Raw genomic sequence first — 19,680 nt, 5'->3', positions numbered from 1 at the left:
TTGGCCGAGGTGTTAACAAATTTAAAACACGCAAATATAAATACATTACACAGATGCTTTCCAGGTTCTAATGGGGGAATCCACACCTACTCTGCCTAATGTCTAACATACCAATCCATCAGACAACAATGGAATGCATTATTATATTTAGAATCCACACCTACAGACCCCACTAATGAGGTGGTCTTCATTACCAGGACAACCTTGGGTCACTATATCTTAACAGGCTGCGTATCAATCTGTGCTCTAATCATGGGATCACATGAACCATCGCTTTGACTGCTATTCCCATCCCACTAACCATTAGATCTGCTGCTCATCGACTGAGTAGTGATTAGCCCCTGATTATCTGATTAACTAGAGCTGTTGATAGATTGCTCCTTTAAGAGCTGAGTTGAGATGATTAGTACTGAAGAAGACCTGATGTCAGTTCCACTACCCGTGGGTCACGCTGCTATGCCATGGTGGAATCCTAGATAAGAACTGTGTTCCAAGAAATAAACAAACTACACTAGTGTGTCGTTTTATGATATTGAGTTAAAAAAAGGGAATATAAATTAGTACTTTTTCTGTTTTTCAGTTGGTGCTTCATATACGAGTAAAATCGCCCGGGGTGGCTTGTATAATTTTTAACACAGTTCTTATATCACGCAATCTAAGATCCCCCTATGGGAATTCCAATTAAAACTAGAAAAAGTGCCCCTCGGGGCACAGGTCTCCACCAGGGCAGGTCAGGTTGTGGCCTCCTGGTGGCGCTATAATAGGCCAATGTGAAAAGGGTACAATTTCTTCTTACGACTTGGATGGCAATTGGATGATTTGAGGCATTTTGTTCCAAAAATGTGTTTTGCAAAAATCCACCTGTTGGTGGCGCTATAACAGGCCAATGTGAAAAGTTGGGATATATTCCTCAGCCTAGTAGGAACGTCTGTGAAAGATTTCACGTAAATTGCACGCTGCGTTCATGATTTGAGGCTTTTTGTTCAAATCGGGCCAATACTGCAAATTTTGAAAGTCACTGTTAGCCAATCAGGATGGAATATGCAATATCGGACTGATCTGCCTTGATCACATGACTATAGAGATACTGTGTAACGATTTGCGGGATTTTTAGACAAAATATGGAGGAGTAATATCCAAAAATGTGTTTTACAAAAGTCGGCCTCCTGGTGGCGCTATAACAGGCCGTTCTGGAAAATGTGGGGCAGAGGTTCATCGTTGGCATCCAGGGAGTGTGTGTGCATAGTTTGGCATGGATCGGGCCAACGGTGCCGGAGATTAGCTGGTAACAGACGGACGGAAGGACACACACACGGACACATACACACACACACGGACGGAGTGCAAAACATACTCTCTCCCCATGCCTTCGGCCTGGTGGAGACAAAAATGCCTTGACCAAGAGGGGATAGCGCCCTCTAGTGGCAGTGATGTCAAAAAAGCTGTCAACTGGACTCTATCCCACTTTAGAGAACCTTAAAAAAACAAAACAAAAGCGTAGTTCTAATCATGGCTTCTGGCTGGGTATGTGTCTCATGAGGATGAAAAGACAATTGGAGAGAGATAAATAGTTTGTGACCAAAGGGTGCCAGACTGTATTCAACAGTGATTCAATGCTTGGCCAAATGAAGTGACGATGCCAAATCTGACTTGGCCAAGGCTAAACCAGACTGGCACACCCCAGCATAATTACTAACTATATACTATGCCTCCGCTTTGTCAGGCTGTTCATTATTGCTTTGTGTTTTGGTCAAAGATTGCAGCAACCAGAGGCGTATTACCGTAGAAGTCCCATCTCGCCTCCCTTTAGAAAAACATTGACTGAAAAATAAATAAATACAGGGGCAGGCAGATAGTCACCTGGGTAGAGCAACGGATGAAGTACAGGGGCAGGCAGATAGTCACCTGGGTAGAGCAACGGATGAAGTACAGGGGCAGGCAGATAGTCACCTGGGTAGAGCAACGGATGAAGTACAGGGGCAGGCAGATAGTCACCTGGGTAGAGCAACGGATGAAGCTCTTTTTAAAGCTTGCTTCAGGCTAAGCAAGGTGCTGTTTCTGCCAGCAATCTCAAGACCAAATGTATTCTGATTGGTCAGCTGATGAAAAGGAGTTAGCAGTTACTCATGCACAATTCTAAAAAAAAAAAAAAACAAGTATTCTGAACTTTTCAAAGCACTGTGCTCACCCCCAAGAAGTGAGCTTGTAGATTTGCTATTCACCCATTTTGGGCGGGAACCCCTTTTGGTGTTAGCATTATGTTATGCTTTAGCTATTGAAAAATCGCACCCGTGTGAACTGAGTGGTGCAGTGACGTCACACACTAACCATAGCAACCATGCTCACCTGTGCGTGGTACCACGTACAGGTACACGGGTACATATACACGGGTACACGGGTACAGACGAAGCTGGTTGTTGGAGTGGTTTGCACCACTCAAAAAGCTGGTTGTTGGAGTGGTTTGCACCACTCAAAAATAGCAGACCTACAAGCTCATAGCGCGCCACTCGGTGGCGCGCTACGAGCTTGTAGGTCTGCTATTTTTGAAAAATCGAAGAACGACTGACATAGAGACATAGCTTTTTCAGAAAACTGTCAGGATGTAGAAGACATTTTCAGAATCTGATCTCAGGTCAAAATGGGTTAAGCCAATCTGAACGGGAACCCCTTTTGGTGTTTTAAGCATTCTGTTCTACTTTAGCTATTGAAAAATAGCAGATCTACAAGCTCATAGCGCGCCACCGAGTGGCGCGCTACGAGCTTGTAGGTCTGCTATTTTTGAAAAGTCGTGAAAATGAATCTGATCTCAGGTCAGAATGGGTTTGGTGTAGAAGGAAAAAACGTTTGAGAAACACTGAACTACAGTAAAGAGGGTGAAATCCCTCCAGTAACTGCAATGCATTCCCAGAATGTGGAAAGTATAACCCAAACAAAACCAGCTTTAAATTAGCTTTAGGTTTTTAGGTTCTGAGAGCCAGATGCATGTATTGACAACATTGAGTATGACACATTGTTTGTCTCCAACATCATGAAAGGGGGCTTATACAACCCGCAAACCCGCTGAAAAATGTGCAAATCAGTAGAAATCGGTCAAATCTCTTCTCGTCCCCGCCGACTCGGCCCAGTGAGCAAAGGCTCAAGGATCGAGTTTCAGCGGCTCTTGTTATTTCCATGCTGTGAATGCAGACGTGGACTTTGCTGCCAGCAGAGTGTTTGTCTGGTGCCATGTCGGGCTCTGCATGTCTGAGCAGGGGCCCTGACTGGCAGATCAGGAGCTCGGAGGGCTGCTGACTGGAATCAACGGGAGATGTGATGTCTGGCTAGGAAAGTACTGCAGCTTTTCACATTTTGGCTTTTGTCTAAGAAAAAAAAAAACCCTCGTGTTTTGCCTGGCTTGCTCGGATGTTGTATCTCCCCCTCCCTCCCTCCCTCCCTCTCTCTCTTTACTCTAAGCGCTCCGGTGTGTGTACATAGACGTACCTCTACGCCGCAGTGTGCGTGTCTCCTTTCTAAATTCCAGCTTGTTTCAGTGGGTTTACGGAAATCCGTGGCAGGTGGGCCGCGTTTGGGTGGGGTGCTGTATGTCTTCTCTAATGATGTGTTTGAGGAAGGATTTGGGTGGGCGGGCGGGCTGGTGGCTGGGTGGTCACTAGGGCCAGCTGTTGTCTACCCGAGCCATCCATCCATCCTCTCCTGACTGTTGCCTGTCCAACTCTTACCTTTTAACCGCGAGCCAAATTGAAACCAGCTCATCGTAGGTTCATCGGTCCCACACTTCACCGTGGAGACAGACAGACACATGGAGTCGCTCATGTGGTTTGAGTCTATAGAGTTGAGAATGGACTGATTTTTAAATGTGGTTTGAGTCTCACTCTCAAACCACACTTAAATAGGAGTCCATTCTCATCATCTGAAATATGCTAAAAACTGGGACGCTAGGGTTACTTGAAAGTGGCTAAAGGGGCCATGTGATATTATTTTGAGCATGTTGGATAACTGTTCTTTAAGAAAGAGGTCAAAGCAACCTTTATGCCTTTATTTCCATACAAGCTATTCCAGCTCAATCCAGGGGTAAACTAAAACTCCAAAAACCAGCCTTTATACCAGCCCAAAGAAAACATGGCCTGCTCTTGTTTGCCAGGATTAGCTCAATGTCCATTTGTTTGTACACGCGCTGTCATTCGGGGTGTGTGCGGTACCAAATAACAAACTACTAGTAGGCTAATGGTGTTAGTGTACCCGGGAGTGGCTTGTGGGGGACTAGAGGTTAGCTGCTTTGAAGGCTTAAGAAGAGAGGAGTCCTTCCTGACCTTAATGTTTGAGACGATAGGTGACAGATTGTTGGCAGAACAGCGGCAGCTCGTTAGTTGGCAGAGCTTAGTCAGCTTACATCATTTAAGTCATCAGACGTTGGAGGCCTACGCTGCCCTACAAAGTCATAGTGCAGTAGCTACGTTTTTGGACAACTGTCTAATTTATTTGTCTCAAAGGTCATAATAAGCCTTAATGACTTGGGGGATAAATGAAATGACCTCATAAAGAGATATCTATCTTTAAAATGCACCCAAGTCTCTGTATACGTATATGTGTGTACATCTGTAATCCATGTAACTCCAGAACCGTTCGCCCCACTTCAAATTCGACACTTTCATCGTTACCGACTCTGTGCCCTACAGCCAGGCACTGGTCTAGTAATATACAATTAGTGCAATATCACTTAATATACCTGTCAATTGAATCACTAAAGCCTTTTTTACCAGTTTAATTCTTTGTGTAGTTACTGCCTGTGTTTTAAATGGCAACTTAGCTAGATTTATATCAAGAATACTCTCCTAATGTGAAGAGGACATCTCTCCTAGTCCGAAACGCACCACATTACATAGATTGGCCGAGATATCCCAAAGCCTGTGAGAGCTAGAACGCATGTCCTCCTCTTCAACACAGAACAATCCTGGATTCAGGTTAAAAATAGGTGAAGTTGCCCTTTCATTGTCATTTAAAAAATGTTTTTTTTTTGGGGGCTCTATTATGCTGTATTTCAAACGACAGAAAAAAGAAGCCTCTTTTTACATTCATACATATTGATGTCTTCCTATCAGCAGCTGATTATCCCATTCTGAACGGGAACCCCTTTTGGTGTTTTAACTTCTTCTTTCTTCTTTCGTGTATCTTCGTCATATGTCCAGCTCAGTGTCAGAAAGCCACGCCATCGTCTCTGGTCCCACATGGAAGAGGCCAGCCTCTGAAGGAGGTCTGTACAGAGGACAGGTGGCAATTATGTGGTCGGCAGTCTGCTCAGGCTCGCCACACTCACATGCTGCGCTGTCTGCCAGGCCCCACTCCTTCATAGACGATCCGAAGCGTCCGACCCCAGTACGGAGGCGGTTTAACAGGGTCCAGTGTCGGCGTGGTAGGTATTCTCCTTCGACTCCGTCTCCCGGGTCTTGTGTGTAGTAGTGCAGCCGTGTGGGCTCGGCCGACGCCCATTCCCGCTTCCAGGTGGTTGCCAGCCATGCCCTTGTCGACAGGTCCTCAGGGATGGAACCAAGCATGTCTTGTGCTCTCCTGTTATAGGGGTGGCGGGACTTTAGTCTGTTTGGGGGCGCTGCCTTTGTTGTTATCTCATGCAGGATATGCCAGTCATTTTCCTTGGCTTTCCTTGCAAGAGCGAGGGTTGCAGCCTCTCGTCGAAGGCCGGCGGGGGCAATTCCTGCTAGGACTGGCAGGTAGTGCACAGGGGTCGGCTTCAGGCAGCCAGTCACGATCCGAAGGGCATTGTTGATGACAGGGTCAACCTTCCTTACGTGTGGGCTTCTACTCCAGACTGGAGCACAGTACTCTGCAGCAGAGAACACCAGGGCTTGTGTGGAAATCCGTAGTGTCCTGGCGGAGGCTCCCCAAGTTGTGCCAGCGAGGCGGCGGATAAGCGAGACCCTTGATGTTACTTTGGCTCTTACTTCCTGCAGGTGTTCTTTGTAAGACAGTGTCCTGTCCAGCCGAACCCCGAGGTACTTGGGGGCTAGTTGGTGCTCTAGGCGCTTGTTGTCAACAGACACCGACAGTTCCCTCTTTGCCTCTCTGTTGCACAGATGGTATGCGGCAGACACTGTCTTCCCGGTGCTGAGCTGCAGACGCCACTTGCGCAAGTAGTCGGCCAAGGTGCTCATGTCCAGGTTAAGACCGTCTTCCACTGCTGACCATGTTGGTTGACGCAGCATGATTGCTAGGTCATCAGCGTAACCATATTGCCTGGATTTTGTCTCCGGAATGTCATGGATGTAGATGTTAAATAGCAGTGGTGAGAGGACAGCCCCCTGTGGCACCCCATTTCTCAATCTCCTCAATCTGCTTCTCTTGCCGTCGCTGGTCCTGAGGATGAAGCTGCGGTTGGACAGCATCTCCATTATGAACTTCACCATATGCCGGTCTGGAATTGTCCTTAGCAGCTTCAGGTGAAGTCCACGGAGCCAGACAGTGTCATATGCGGCCGTTAAATCAAGCAACACTACTCCAGCTTTCTCATTGGCCTGAAAGCTGTCCTCAATGTCCTGGGTGAGTAGAGTCACCTGGTCCACCGTTGACCTGCCCCGTCGGAAACCAGCCTGCTCCCTGGGGAGCTGTGGGTCTACTACTGGCTCTATGCGACTGAGGATCAGCCTCTCTAGTACTTTAAATGGCACGCAGAGCAGCGAAATGGGTCTGTAGGCCTTGGGGTCTTCCGCACTTTTGCCTGGTTTCAGCAGGGCGATAACAGCAGCACGGCGCCAGGTCTTCGGCAGCTTGGACTTCTGGAAGCAAGACGAGAAAAAGGAGCAGAGCCAGGTAGATGTTGTCTCGCTCTGATGGATCATGAACTCTGGATGGATGTTATCCTGCCCCGGGGACTTGCCTTGTTTGAGGTTGACGATGGCCGCTCTAAACTCAGCTGTTGTAAAGGCTCCGGATGTGTCAGCATCAACACTTGGTGCCCTAGAGAGGGCAGATACCTCGCGCAGTGTGAGGCGGGCAAAGTTCTTATCTGCACCTTGGAATTGGCTGTTCTTCAGGAGCTGGGCTGCAATGGCGTCTGCTGTAACAGGACACTTGGGGGGTGTTGATTTCCTGCCAGTGAGCTGGTTGATAATCTGCCATGCCTTACGGCTGGAGTGGGTGAAATCAATTGATTCAACGGTTTCAGTCCATCTGGCCCTTCGGGTGGTGTCCAGCTTGTTGAGTAGTGCCGCAACAAAGTGTTTTAACTAAGCATTATGTTATACTTTAGCTATTGAAAAATAGCAGATCTACAAGCTTGTAGGTCTGCTATTTTTGAAAAATCGCGAAAATGCGGTACGGCACAAATCTTTGAATATATATTCTTTCAGAAGACTTTTTGTTTTTTTGTTTTTTTTTTGACGTCAGGCCTAAATGGCTTATAGTTGTGATGCAGTTCAGGGTCCAGGCAGGCGGTCAGCACTGCTACTTCAGTATTCACAATGCCGTCGCTTTCGGCCAGTAACCTTGTATCTCCATATTTCAACTTTTTATGTTGTTTTATGTCTTCCAATTAATTCTCTATACTTCATCGTAAAAGTGTTGCACAAAAGTATAGGGGAAAACAGCCGGTCTACAAGGTCACAACCACAACGTGTCGTGATGTGAGACAGTGACGCATTGTGAGCTTGTAGATCGACCATGTTCGTTATTTATTGACATTCTCTTTTTTTTTAATCCAAATGTTTAAGTCTGTGGGTTTTATAAATATTGCACCGATTAAAAGTATTAACAAGAGTTTGTGACAACAATTTACAATTTAGGCATAATGCGCACACGCTCTTAATCCAGAGTGACTTCCAGTAAGCAAGATAAACACGAGGTAACGCATAAAATGCGTAGAAATAGTGATCTAGGATCATCATAGGTACTGTAAACCAAGAACCTATGATCAGTCTCAACTAGGCATGTAACGATATATCGTATATCGATATTAATCCCGACGATATGAATCAATTCGAATTTCAATTCAAATTGAAATAAAAAAAAACGATTTTCACTTCGCGTTTTATTTTTATTTTTTAGGGGGGCTAGTGTGTGATGTGAAATGTGAGCTTTAGTCATATTCCATCACATTCAAGTGCTTTTGGAGAGAAATAATAGTCACTTTCAGTAGTAGAGCACTGTAGAGGGGAGCTGTGTGTCTGTGTTTGTGACTGTGCCCAGGTGATGATGGTCGTTGATGCTCATCAAGGAAGGCAATTATGTTTCTGCACTGTCAAAAGTAATGCTTCTTCTTTTGTGACCTGGCAACTGTCAGCATAACATGCAATCTAAATCATTTTAGTCGCCCAGCGATGTTGTTTCACGTCCCAAACTCTTCTCCCTTCTGGCTCCAAAACTATGCAATGCACTTTCCATTACAATCAGAAACTGCAGCCTCACTCCAAATCTTCCGCCGTAGTCTGAAAACCCACCTCTTCAGACTCCATCATGGCCCGTAGCACTCGCCCTAGCCCCGACATTTTTATGTAGACTTAGATAGCTTTTTATGTAGACATAGCACTATAAAGTATACTGCATAGTTCCATTATATTGATATTCCACTGTTACGTTCTTAGCTTACATATGAATCATGAATGATAACTACTTTTTATGTATGTAATGTATTGCCATGCTTTTTGTTCTTGCTTAATGTAAGTCACTCTGGATTAAGTGCGTCTGCTAAATGCCTAAATTGTTTCAAGCTTGTAGATCAGATTTTTTCAGCTATTGGTTATTTTAAGATGGAATAGTATTTGAATTGGTCAACAACACTAGCAATAGAATACATGTTCAGAATGATCTTCCATAAAACATGAATGGTCTCAGAAATGTCATAAAAGCAAAGGTTAAAGCCTCCATCTGGTGATTTCTTCAACTCACTGCCTGGCTGTAATGTAGAACAGCAAGAACATACAGTACGTGTTAGAAGGTTAATGCCTAAAACGTCATCATTTTTACATTATTGTGCCAATCGTTTTAGGAAACTGAGCACTTGTGTGGTCTTGGGGAATTTCCCTCCATGCTGTTTTCACAAATCACAAATTTACGACTTCTTGGCCGGTTGGCCCTGACAAATGGTTTCATTTATGAGACTTTATTTTGCTTTATTCTACTCCAGGGTATGTCCGTTCGCAATCAAATTTGTCCATGGCAAAGACTTGGCCTCGTAGGTGGCAAATGTCAGATTTTGTTTTTACATAACTTTTATAATGTTCTTATTTCGACCATAAGACCTAATTACTGGTTGTCAGTCTCCAGTTGTTCTTCAGAATGTATGTGACCCTGAGTTACTATGACACTATGTATGGTACAGACTTTTTAGACTTAAAGTACCCCCATAAGGCCTCTTTTCCATCTGGGTTGAACCAGTTCGGCTCTTTTTTTCCCCCAGACTAATATTGAACCAGTTCAGACTAGTGTTTACACTGAAAAGGAATTGGTTCAGAACCTTGAAAGTTGGGTCGGAACGTCTGGAACCCAGAAAATGGCCGCCGGTTCAGTGAAAGCACCACATGGTTCCAAGAATCTAGAACGGAACCAGTTCTAGAACCACAGTTCTTGTGGTGGAAAAGGGGCCTGACTGCAGAGTGTACCAATAGAACCAAATGGACCAGTCTCAGAGTTCCAATCCCACCGTACAAGGAAAACCGAAAGGTTGCATGAACACACTGCACTATACAGTATATTAGGGCTGGCTCTTTATGCGTTTCTGGTAATGTTATTTTCCGCTCATTTGCATGTCCGTGGCAAAAATAGAATTTTGACAAAAATAATTAATTGCATTTTTTTATTTATTTTTTTATAGCGCTTTTCCAAGTGCTCAAAGCGCTTTACAATGGTTCATTCATTCATACATTGGTAGGTGAAGCGGCGAACAGTCGACGCCAGCGTCCCCACATTCACACACCAATGGTGGCAAGCTCACACGACCAACTCATTGGAGGCAATGTAGGGTTTAGTGTCTTGCCCAAGAACACTTTGACATGTGGACAGGAGGAGCCGGGATTTGAACCGCCGATCCAGGGATCATTGGACGACCTGCTCTACCTCCTGAGCCACAGCCGCACCACAATGCGGCATGGCGACGCCCCCTAATATACCATGTGTTCGGCGGCCCCTATACCGCCGTGTATGTCCCGGCCCGACCCCGCCATGACATATTAGTGCACGTCTCAGCAGACCCAAAACAAAAAACCTTTGGGATACTCCCGCTAATGAGTACAGGAGGGGTTGTGTGTTATTGACACAAGGCTCTGGGAGATCAGCGGGCCGGTCGTATCGCGCTGCAGGTCAGCACTTAGCGATTGCAACGGGCGGAGGACACACTGGAGCGGAGGATGGATGGATGGCCCTCTCTGGTTAATCGACGTGTCCCTTTAAGTGATTGCCTTCCCCTCGTTTATCAATCAGGCAATCCTTCACGCCGCTGTCATTCACCATGTCCTGCCTCGTGAATGATGCCCGCTCATTTTCTTTAACCCATTTTGACCTGAGACCAGATTCTAAAAATGTCTTCTACATCCTGACAGTTTTCTGAAAAAGCTATGTTTCTATGTCAGTCGTTCTTCGATTTTTCAAAAATAGCAGACCTACAAGCTCGTAGCGCGCCACTCTGTGGCACGCTATGAGCTTGTAGATCTGCTATTTTTCAATAGCTAAAGCATAACATAATGCTAACACCAAAAGGGGTTCCCGCCCAAAATGGGTTAACCCTTTCTGGGCGGGAACCCCTTTTGGTGTTTTAAGCATTATGTTATACGTTAGCTGTTGAAAAAATAGCTAAAGTAGCACGGCACTCGGTGCCGCGCTATGAGCTTGTAGGTCTTCTATTTTTGAAAAGTCTTGAAAATGTGGTGCAAATCTTTGAATATATATTCTTTCAGAGCGAACGTTATTCACTCAAATCTTTGCTTCTGGGGGGTCCTTGGAACTACATATTTTCAGATGGGGGTCACCGGCCAAATACATATAATTCTAGGGGTTCTTGACATGGAATGGTTGGAGAACCACTGATACAGAAACATAGGTTTTTCATAAAACTTTAGAAGACATTTGTAGCATCGTTCCCAGGTCTAAATGGGTTAAAGCATCGTCGCTCCGTCAAGATGAAGAGAGAAAGAGACAAGGGTTGAGGGGTGCGACGACGGAATCTATTTAGCTGGATCAAGACGGATGTAATACTGGCACCGGGCAGCAGGTGGCGGGTGAATCTATATAGCTGGATCAAGACGGATGTAATACTGGCACCGGGCAGCAGGTGGCGGGTGAATCTATATAGCTGGATCAAGACGGATGTAATACTGGCACCGGGCAGCAGGTGGCGGGTGAATCTATATCGCTGGATCAAGACGGATGTAATACTGGCACCGGGCAGCAGGTGGCGGGTGAATCTATATATCTGGATCAAGACGGATGTAATACTGGCAGCGGGCAGCAGGTGGCGGGTGCCATCGCGGGTACGCTTGCTTAAACCAGTGGTTCTCAACCTGTGGGCCCACATGTTTTATTTTATTTAGCTTTGTTTAAATCACATTAACGCTATGGATGCGATATGATCGCATCAGTAGCCTTGATCTGCATATCAAGGCTATTTTTTGATATTTGTAAATTGTCGGTATGATTGACAAAAAGTAGGTACATTTCAAGGTCGACTCATTGTTTTAAAATTTTGTTTTGTTCATGGATTCATTTGCATCAAATTGACATTCTGAAGATGTGAGGCAGGCTATATATGTTATAGTGGCACCAAGTAGAAACATTTGGGGGGTGGTTCTTCCTTGGCCTACTGGGAGTGTGCGTGCGAAGTTTCACAGCAAGCGGATGCTGCTTTCACGATTTGTGACATTTTGGGAAAAACCTCCTGCAAATTTGAAAGCTAATCATGGCCAATCGGATTGGTGTCTGAAAAACCTGGCACAAACTCTTCAGTAGGACGTTTGCATGCAGTCAAATACAAATTAATTTGAGTGTCCTTGACCTTGACACGGAAAAAGTCTGAGAACCACTGAATTATGGTACTGACAGACCGCACACAGCCAGCTGCCCAACACCAGGTCAGCGTACGAGGCAGGTACATAAGGTTTGTGTCTCAATGGCTGCTCGTTAACTCTGGTAATTGGTATGCAGAACCATATGCACATGTGGCAGTGATAACCTCCCTATTGGCCCGTAATTGTGTTGGCTCACTTGGCTGAGCTCGCCACCTGTTGCGAGGAGGAGTAAAACCAGGTAATAATGGCTCTGAAATGGGAGAGAGCTGCCCTTTCCTCCTGGGACAGGCTTTGGGCGGTGAGATGGGAACTTTAGTCAAAGTTGCTTATGGAACTTGTTGGTTTATGAATGCTGTTTGTTTTGTTTTCTTTTTCTTTTTTTTATTTCAGCTGTGTTTGTGTGTGCGTGAATACCTTTTGAATTTTCCTGTTTTTACATTTGTCGTAATATCTATTGCAGTATGGTGACATAATTCAAGGCTCAAGAGGAATTCTTAAACAGACTTTGAAGCTGTGTATATCGTCTGTCGGGTGGAAATCTCATGTCCAGAACTGTTCCTTTTCAGGATTCAACAGGGGCCAAGGAATGACGCAATACAAATAAAAAATAAACATCTTGTATGAGGCTGCTGTCCTGGAAAACTTCATTCCCTTCAAAGCCACTTTGTCCAGAGCGAGAGTTTGAGCAAGCCCCCCCCCCCCCCCCCCCCCCCTCACACCCACCCTCGTTAGGCTTATACATTCTGTCACCATAGCGACCATATGTGGTTAGACAGCTTCATATTTCGACAGCCCTTCTACCACTGTGAGAAGTGAAATTTAAACGTACCAACTAAAATGAGCTACGTAGCGCCAGCATTGTGTTTTCACACGTCAATATTGAAGGTCATGGTGCTGTTTATAATAATAATAACAAAGACCTGACCCAGCCGAGGTGACTGATCATACTGTATTTAGCATTCCGAGGGGCGATAGGGGTTACGACTCAGTTGTGGTAATATCCCATAGACCAGGGGTTCCCAAACTGTGGTGCGTGCACCCCGTGTGGTGCGCAAACGCCTTCTAGGGGGTGCGACGTGCGTGACATGAAAAGGGTAATGGCTAATATGCTGTCATTTAGCGGCACAAACGGCAAAATCCGGCAAACCACTGTTGTAAGGAGATGTGGGAGTATAAAGTATACAGGAGCTGCATGTCTCTCAGTACAGTGACATTCTGTGATTATTTGCCATAATCATATAAATAAATGTATAATTTTCGGCCAAATACAACGAAGGTGGTGCGTCAGCTAGGTCAGGAGGTAAAGGGGGGTGCACGGCCAATAAAGTTTGAGGACCGCTGCCATAGACCCATAGATTGTCACACTAGAATACTGTAGCAGTAAGGGGTTGGCCCCTTGTAAAATAGCAGATCTACAAGCTCAAAATGTGTCGGCAAAAAAACCCCACAGAATTGTAAAATATATGTACCTATATGAGAGGTTTCTGCCCGACAGCAACGACATGAGCGACGGTGTGTGAATAATAATAATAATAATGATTATTATTATTGTTTTTATTATTATGCCAATTTAGCTCCCCATTTAGTCCTTGCCAATTCCCCAATCCCCATCAGACGGTGTGTGCTTGCCTGTGCCGTCAACCTCCCACTGCGAGCACCGGGCCGTGCCCGAGGCACGCAGCGCCGCTGGCGGTTGAACCTGTGCTGAACCGTGTTCTCTCTCACACACACACACACACACCGATGCATAGGAATTGTTTGAGCATAACTCCTCTCGGAGTCTGCATTCTCTTGACTGCGTGGATTAAATAATCGTGATCCAGATCTCCCTGCCTAGTTTTCACTAACCTTTGAAGAGCCACAGCGCCGGCATGATGGTTGCTTTAAAATGGCGTAATCGCTTGTCGTAGTGTTGAAATATTCCAAAGTGGCGATCACAACAATTTCCCAGAACCCTTTGCAAGCCAGTGCGACGGATGTTTTTGACGGATGTTTTTGTCAAAACACGTCACCTATTCCACTCTGTCCGACGGAAAGTCTTAAAACGTCTTAAAAACGCAAATTTAAACAATGAAAACTTAACTTGTGTAACTCGCTATTGGGAGGGAAGCTGTTAAGGTATTAAAAAGTCCTTAAATTGTAACTGTACTCTCCTCTGGGGGGTCTGGACCCCCGGGTTGAGAACCTCTGGTAAACCATAACAGTGGACCTGTAACGTTGCCCATGTTTCCGGCCTCACCTGTGTGGTGGGGTTTTATTGGATGATTCAATGTATACTCTGCTATTCAATGTATACGGCTTGTCGCTAACAATCTCAATCATCATATTAAACCCCCTGCTCCTTTTATTTACAAGAATCTCAGCACATCAAGTGAACGCGCACGCACACACACACACACACACACACACACACACACACACACACACACACACACACGCGCACACACACACAGTTACCATGGCAACAGATTCCAGGGTTTCTTTTATGCGCTGGTCTGGTTGTTTGTCCAAGAAACCAGTCAAAGACTGGATATCGAGACAGAGGATTGCACACAATGCTAATTAATGAACGGGAATTACAGTATGCATGTGGAGAAAAAATACAAAGGGGTTTGTTGGTTGTTATTAATGAACTATCGTGATGTGTATTGAGGGCGTTGACACATTCCATAAACAGAGGTGTCAGTTTGTGTTTGTATATATATATCGACAGGACGTGATTTTTATACGATTATGATTACCACAGACAGCACACTCACCATGATGACTGGTGTCTGGTATGATTTCTATTGTTTGTTTTTGTGTTGTGCACGTGCACCCACTGTGGTGTCGTCACATGTCTATGCAAACACACACACACGTACGTACGCTCACACACGTGATTTCTATTGTTTGTTTTTGTGTTGTGCACGTGACTGTGGTGTCGTCACATGTCTATGCAAACACACACACACACACACACACACACACACACACACGCACATGTTTGTATTTCTACACACGAGAGGACATTGGCATTTTTTGGATGGTGATTTTGCACTTATTTAAGTGCATGACACTGACGCTGATGAAGCATAAATGAAGCATTACTCCATCTATAGCTATTAAACCCTAAATGTCTTAATCATAAAACCATGTATCTTGTGAGGACCAGGAATATGGTCCTGGCGTCGTGTATTTTTCTATTTTGGTCCTCAACAAGTACAGCTGTGTGTGTGTGTGTGTGTGTGTGTGTGTGTGTGTGTGTGTGTGTGTGTGTGTGTGTGTGTGTGTGTGTGTGTGTGTGTGTGTGTGTGTGTGTGTGTGTGTGTGTGTGTGTGTGTGTGTGTGTGTGTGTGTGTGTGTGTGTGTGTGTGTGTGTGTGTGTGTGTGTGTGTGTGTGTGTGTGTGTGTGTGTGTGGTGCGCGCGTGCACACACACACGCGCGCGCATACACACACAAAAGAAAGACACTTTTAAAGACTTGATGCTCCTCGGTAGCCTAATATGTGTCTGGCGACCAGATGGCCTAACAGTGGGAGGGGGCAGATCTGTACTGCTCGCCAGCCACTGTTTGCTGCCTGTCCAGGGTTTGGCCAGCCTTGCTTTGACAGGGAGAGAGAGAGAGAGAGTGTGACAGAGAGAGAGAGAGAGTGTGACAGAGAGAATCCAGGGTAGAGCCAGGCACCCCTCTGAGTGACAATAGCAGGTGTGCATCTCACTGTTAACGACACAGCTCTAGCAGCGCATCACTTTGCAACTTTGCTCTACTGTAGCATCGGTTGAATTATTTGTTTCCTCACTTCATAGAGTGGTGGTATGTATTCTGAAGTAATATGTTGTGCCAGGGACTAGGGAGGGAGGCCCCACAAGACAATATTTGTGTGTCAAGTGATTCAAATGATTGGCTGACGCCAGCCGTACGACCAAATCAGACAAACTGTTTTTACATACAATTTACATAAAATCCCCTATAGGATGAGAAAGGCTGATTGTTAAAAAATGCGTCTTTGTGGGGATAGAAAATACATATGGGAGCCCAAAAAACACACACACAAAAACCCCAAAAAATATTTTTATGTTATAGGTCCTTTTATGTCAATGGGTATTATTTATGTCAGCTCTTATCTAGCTCTGGTCCATAGCCTTCTACTGCTTCTACGATTCTGCCCTGCATTATAAGGCTATAGGACTTTTGGTTTTAAATCTCAAATCGAAATCAGACCAGCCTCTCCTCTTTAGTGGAAATCTCACAAACGTTTGACCTACTCACCAATACAAAGACGGGTTGTGTCAATAGAAAGCCTACTTTCCTTAGTGGACGCACTCTGAGCCCCCCACCACACGGTACTTTTTGGCCAAAAAGGGATTTTGTTTCCACGGGGAAAAAAAATACTTTTAGTTACTCCAATGTGCCCTCTACCGATATTGGCGCTATATAAATGCACCATTTACCATTTACCCGTCTGTGTCCCTCCCTCTCTGACAGGAAACAAGCTGAACAAGGACCTGAAGCACTACCTGAGCCAGCGCTTCCAGAAGTCGTCGCCCGACCACGAGCTCCAGCAGACCATCCGAGATAACCTCTACCGCCACGCCGTGCCTTGTGAGTACCGTACCTGACTCCGGCCTCTTCGTTAAGCCTCGTTTGTTGGATATACTTAACACCCCGGGGGCGTCGTCATCAGCGATGTAGACAGTCGGTCAGTGGGGTGCTAGCGTTATGCACGGGACAGTCGGACACACAGTACTGTACACACACACACACACACACACACACACACACACACACACACACACACACACACATGCAGATTTTGTGCATTAACATAAAGTCTTCACTTACTGATGAAAGCCATCCCATAGTACATCTGGTTTCGTGTGTTGCGAGTATTAGACCATTTGTCGTGCGTGCAAGAAACAGGCCCTCTGGTTGCGTGAAGCGTGACCATTTGCTTGTATATGTATGCATGTCCTGCAGGTTGCAGGAAGAGCCCAGTTGTAGATCCATGTATTGATTGGATGAAGATGTCTTACACACGGGCAGAACATGCTCTCCAGGACGTACTGAGCGGTCGCCCACTTAAAACCCAGAGTGGTTCACTCTAAGCTGTGCGTGCCTGTGATCAGCCAATTGCTCTCATTGGTCCTTGCTCATTACACAGAATGTGTAATGAGCAGAATCTTAAAAGTCTTTTGGAAATGGCACATCCAGTCGGGACGCGTTGTCTCTACGCAAAGTAAAACCTACAAAGTAACTGGTAGTAATTACAGTTTTCAAATAATTGTAGTGGAGTAAAAGTAAAATATTTGCCTCTGAGGCGTAGTGGAGTAGAAGTACAAATATATAAATTTGGAAATAGTCCAGCAAAGAAAAAAATTATATACCTCACAATTGTCCTTAACCCATTTTGGGCGGGAACCCCTTTTGGTGTTTTAAACATTATGTTATAATTTAGCTATTGAAAAATAGCAGATCTACAAGCTCATAGCACGCCACCGAGTGGCACGCTACGAGCTTGTAGGTCTGCTATTTTTGAAAAATCGTGACAATATTTATTTCAGAAAACTGGAGGATTTAGAAGATTTTTTATTTATTTTTAGGTCAGGCCTAAATGGGTTAAGTATAGTACTTGAGTACATGTACTTAGTTACTTTCGAGTTGCATAATTTTTTTTTTAATATCTATGGACAAACCTCCTCCATCCTCGTCGGCTGTTTAATCAGCGTGATATTTGCTTTTACCAATATTGTCTGATTAGTGAGAGAAGAGTCCAACGAGTGCAATCGATAGGCTAGTAGTCTCTCTCTCTCCTCAATGGGATCAATAGCCGGGGCGATTAAATGCGTTATGTCTTGATCCAAGAATCCCCCCCCCCCCCCCCCCCCGCCTTCTGTCACTTCACTTACTCTCTGTTTCAGCTCTGTCAGCTTTGGCCTGTATGCAAAAAACTAACCTTTAAGAAAGGGGTTTTCAACTGATTATGAACCAGGGACCACTAGGGCATTAAGCAACTAGTCGACTAGTCGACTAGTTTACTAGTTTACTAGTTTACTAGTCGACTAGTTTACTAGTCGACTAGTAAATCCCCTAGTTGACCTTGCTGGTACTAGTTAATAAGAAGAAAAAAAGTTATTTTTTATTTATTTTTTTCCCGATTTTGTAGGCCTCAAGATCAGGTAGATTATAGTTATAGTCACCAATGTACACCGTTTTTAAATGCACAAATATTTATTTCCCAAAAAAAAACATAATAGGTGGTTAAACAACTAGTCGACTAGTAAACTAGGCAACTAGTCAACTAGTAAAAATGACTAGAAGTGAATGCCCTAGGGACCACCACCCTGACTGAGAATCAACCTGGGGACCACTTTGTGTTGGGAGAGGGGGATGTGGGCGTGGTGTGTGTGTGTGTGTGTGTGTGGGGGGGGGGGGGGGATTAACCTTCCATATTAAACTGTTGCAGTTCATTGTAACTTACTGTATGTATGAGCGAGCAGACACATGCAATTAGTTATGGGCACTTATAATGGTGGTGACTCAACCAGGCAATCCGGTACAGTTTTTCCCTTGAGATTCCAACTCCCTTTTCTGTGGAAGTTCTTCACGTCAGACTTCCCAGTAACTGACATCATCATGTCACCATGTCATTTACTGCATTGTTTCTCAACTTAAAATACAAAATCTTCACTTTCCTACATTACTAAATGCATGGTCACTGGGACCAAATGCAATACCTTCACGGACCACCAGTGGTCCACGGACCACCTGTTGAAAACCCATGTCCATTCGGTCCCATTTGTACATTCATGAGTGCAATTAATTTGTTAATTAACGCTGAGGATTTTAAGGAGGGCACGGTGGTGCAGTCTGTAGCGCTGTCGCCTCACAGCTATACAAGGTCTTGGGTTCGATTCCCCCTGGGAACGCTGTGGGTGCTGGGGGCGTGTTCTCTCCTCCGCGTCATCAGTGCCCATGTGTGGGGTTGGCAAAAGGGCCTTTCTGTGTGGAATTTGCATGTTCTCCCCGTGTCCCCTAGCCTAGGGTAGGTACCCTCACAAAAAAACATGCAGTAATCCTGGTCTATAAACTGCCTCCCTCCGGCCAGCCTGATGGAGGGGAAAGGAACCGGTTGGAATAATTCGTTTCTTCCATGTCCAACCGGGGAAACTCCCCCTGTCAGGTGAAAAGATAAAGAAAGGGCTTGGACTCCTCATGCATAGAAGGCAGCATGAGTTGCTCTCCCCAGGTTGGCAGAGGCAGTGTATAGCCCAGGATTACATTAGATAATTGATACTGGGTGAAATAAATTACAACAATTGTGGGATAAAAGTTTAGAAAAACACACTGAAGGGGCACGGTGGCACAGTCGGTAGTGCTGTCGCCTCACAGCTAGAAGGTCCTGGGTTCGATTCCCGCTCGGGGCGCTGTGGGCGCTGGCGGTGTGTCCTCTCCTCCGCGTCATCAGTGCCCATACCCGAGGCAGAGTTGGCAAAAGGGCCTTTCTTTGTGGAGTTTGCATGTTCTCCCCGTGTCCCCTAGGGTAGGTATACCCTCACAAAAACATGCAGTAATCCTGGTCTCTAAACTGCCTCCCCCCTGGCCAGCTGGGGCGCCTGATAGAGGGGACGTCCAACCAGGGAAACTCCCCCCTGTCAGGTGTAAAGGAGCGACTTGGACACTCATGCATGAAGG

General features: G+C 45.3%; 1 protein-coding gene across 1 annotated transcript in view; it reads left to right on the top strand.

Moving 5' to 3' along the window:
* Nucleotides 1-19,680, top strand: part of magi1b (membrane associated guanylate kinase, WW and PDZ domain containing 1b) — a 266,028-nt gene that overhangs the window by 115,318 nt on the left and 131,030 nt on the right. Inside the window, exon 2 of the mRNA XM_079510600.1 lies at nt 16,474-16,590. Within this exon, the coding sequence (XP_079366726.1) occupies nt 16,474-16,590 (117 nt within the window). The remainder of the gene's footprint in view (nt 1-16,473; nt 16,591-19,680) is intronic.

Source organism: Electrona antarctica (genome assembly GCF_951216825.1).
Source record: "Electrona antarctica genome assembly, chromosome: 9".
Lineage (NCBI taxonomy): Eukaryota > Metazoa > Chordata > Actinopteri > Myctophiformes > Myctophidae > Electrona > Electrona antarctica.
Note: the sequence above shows the minus strand (reverse complement) of the source record. Positions and strands in the feature narration are given on the sequence as shown.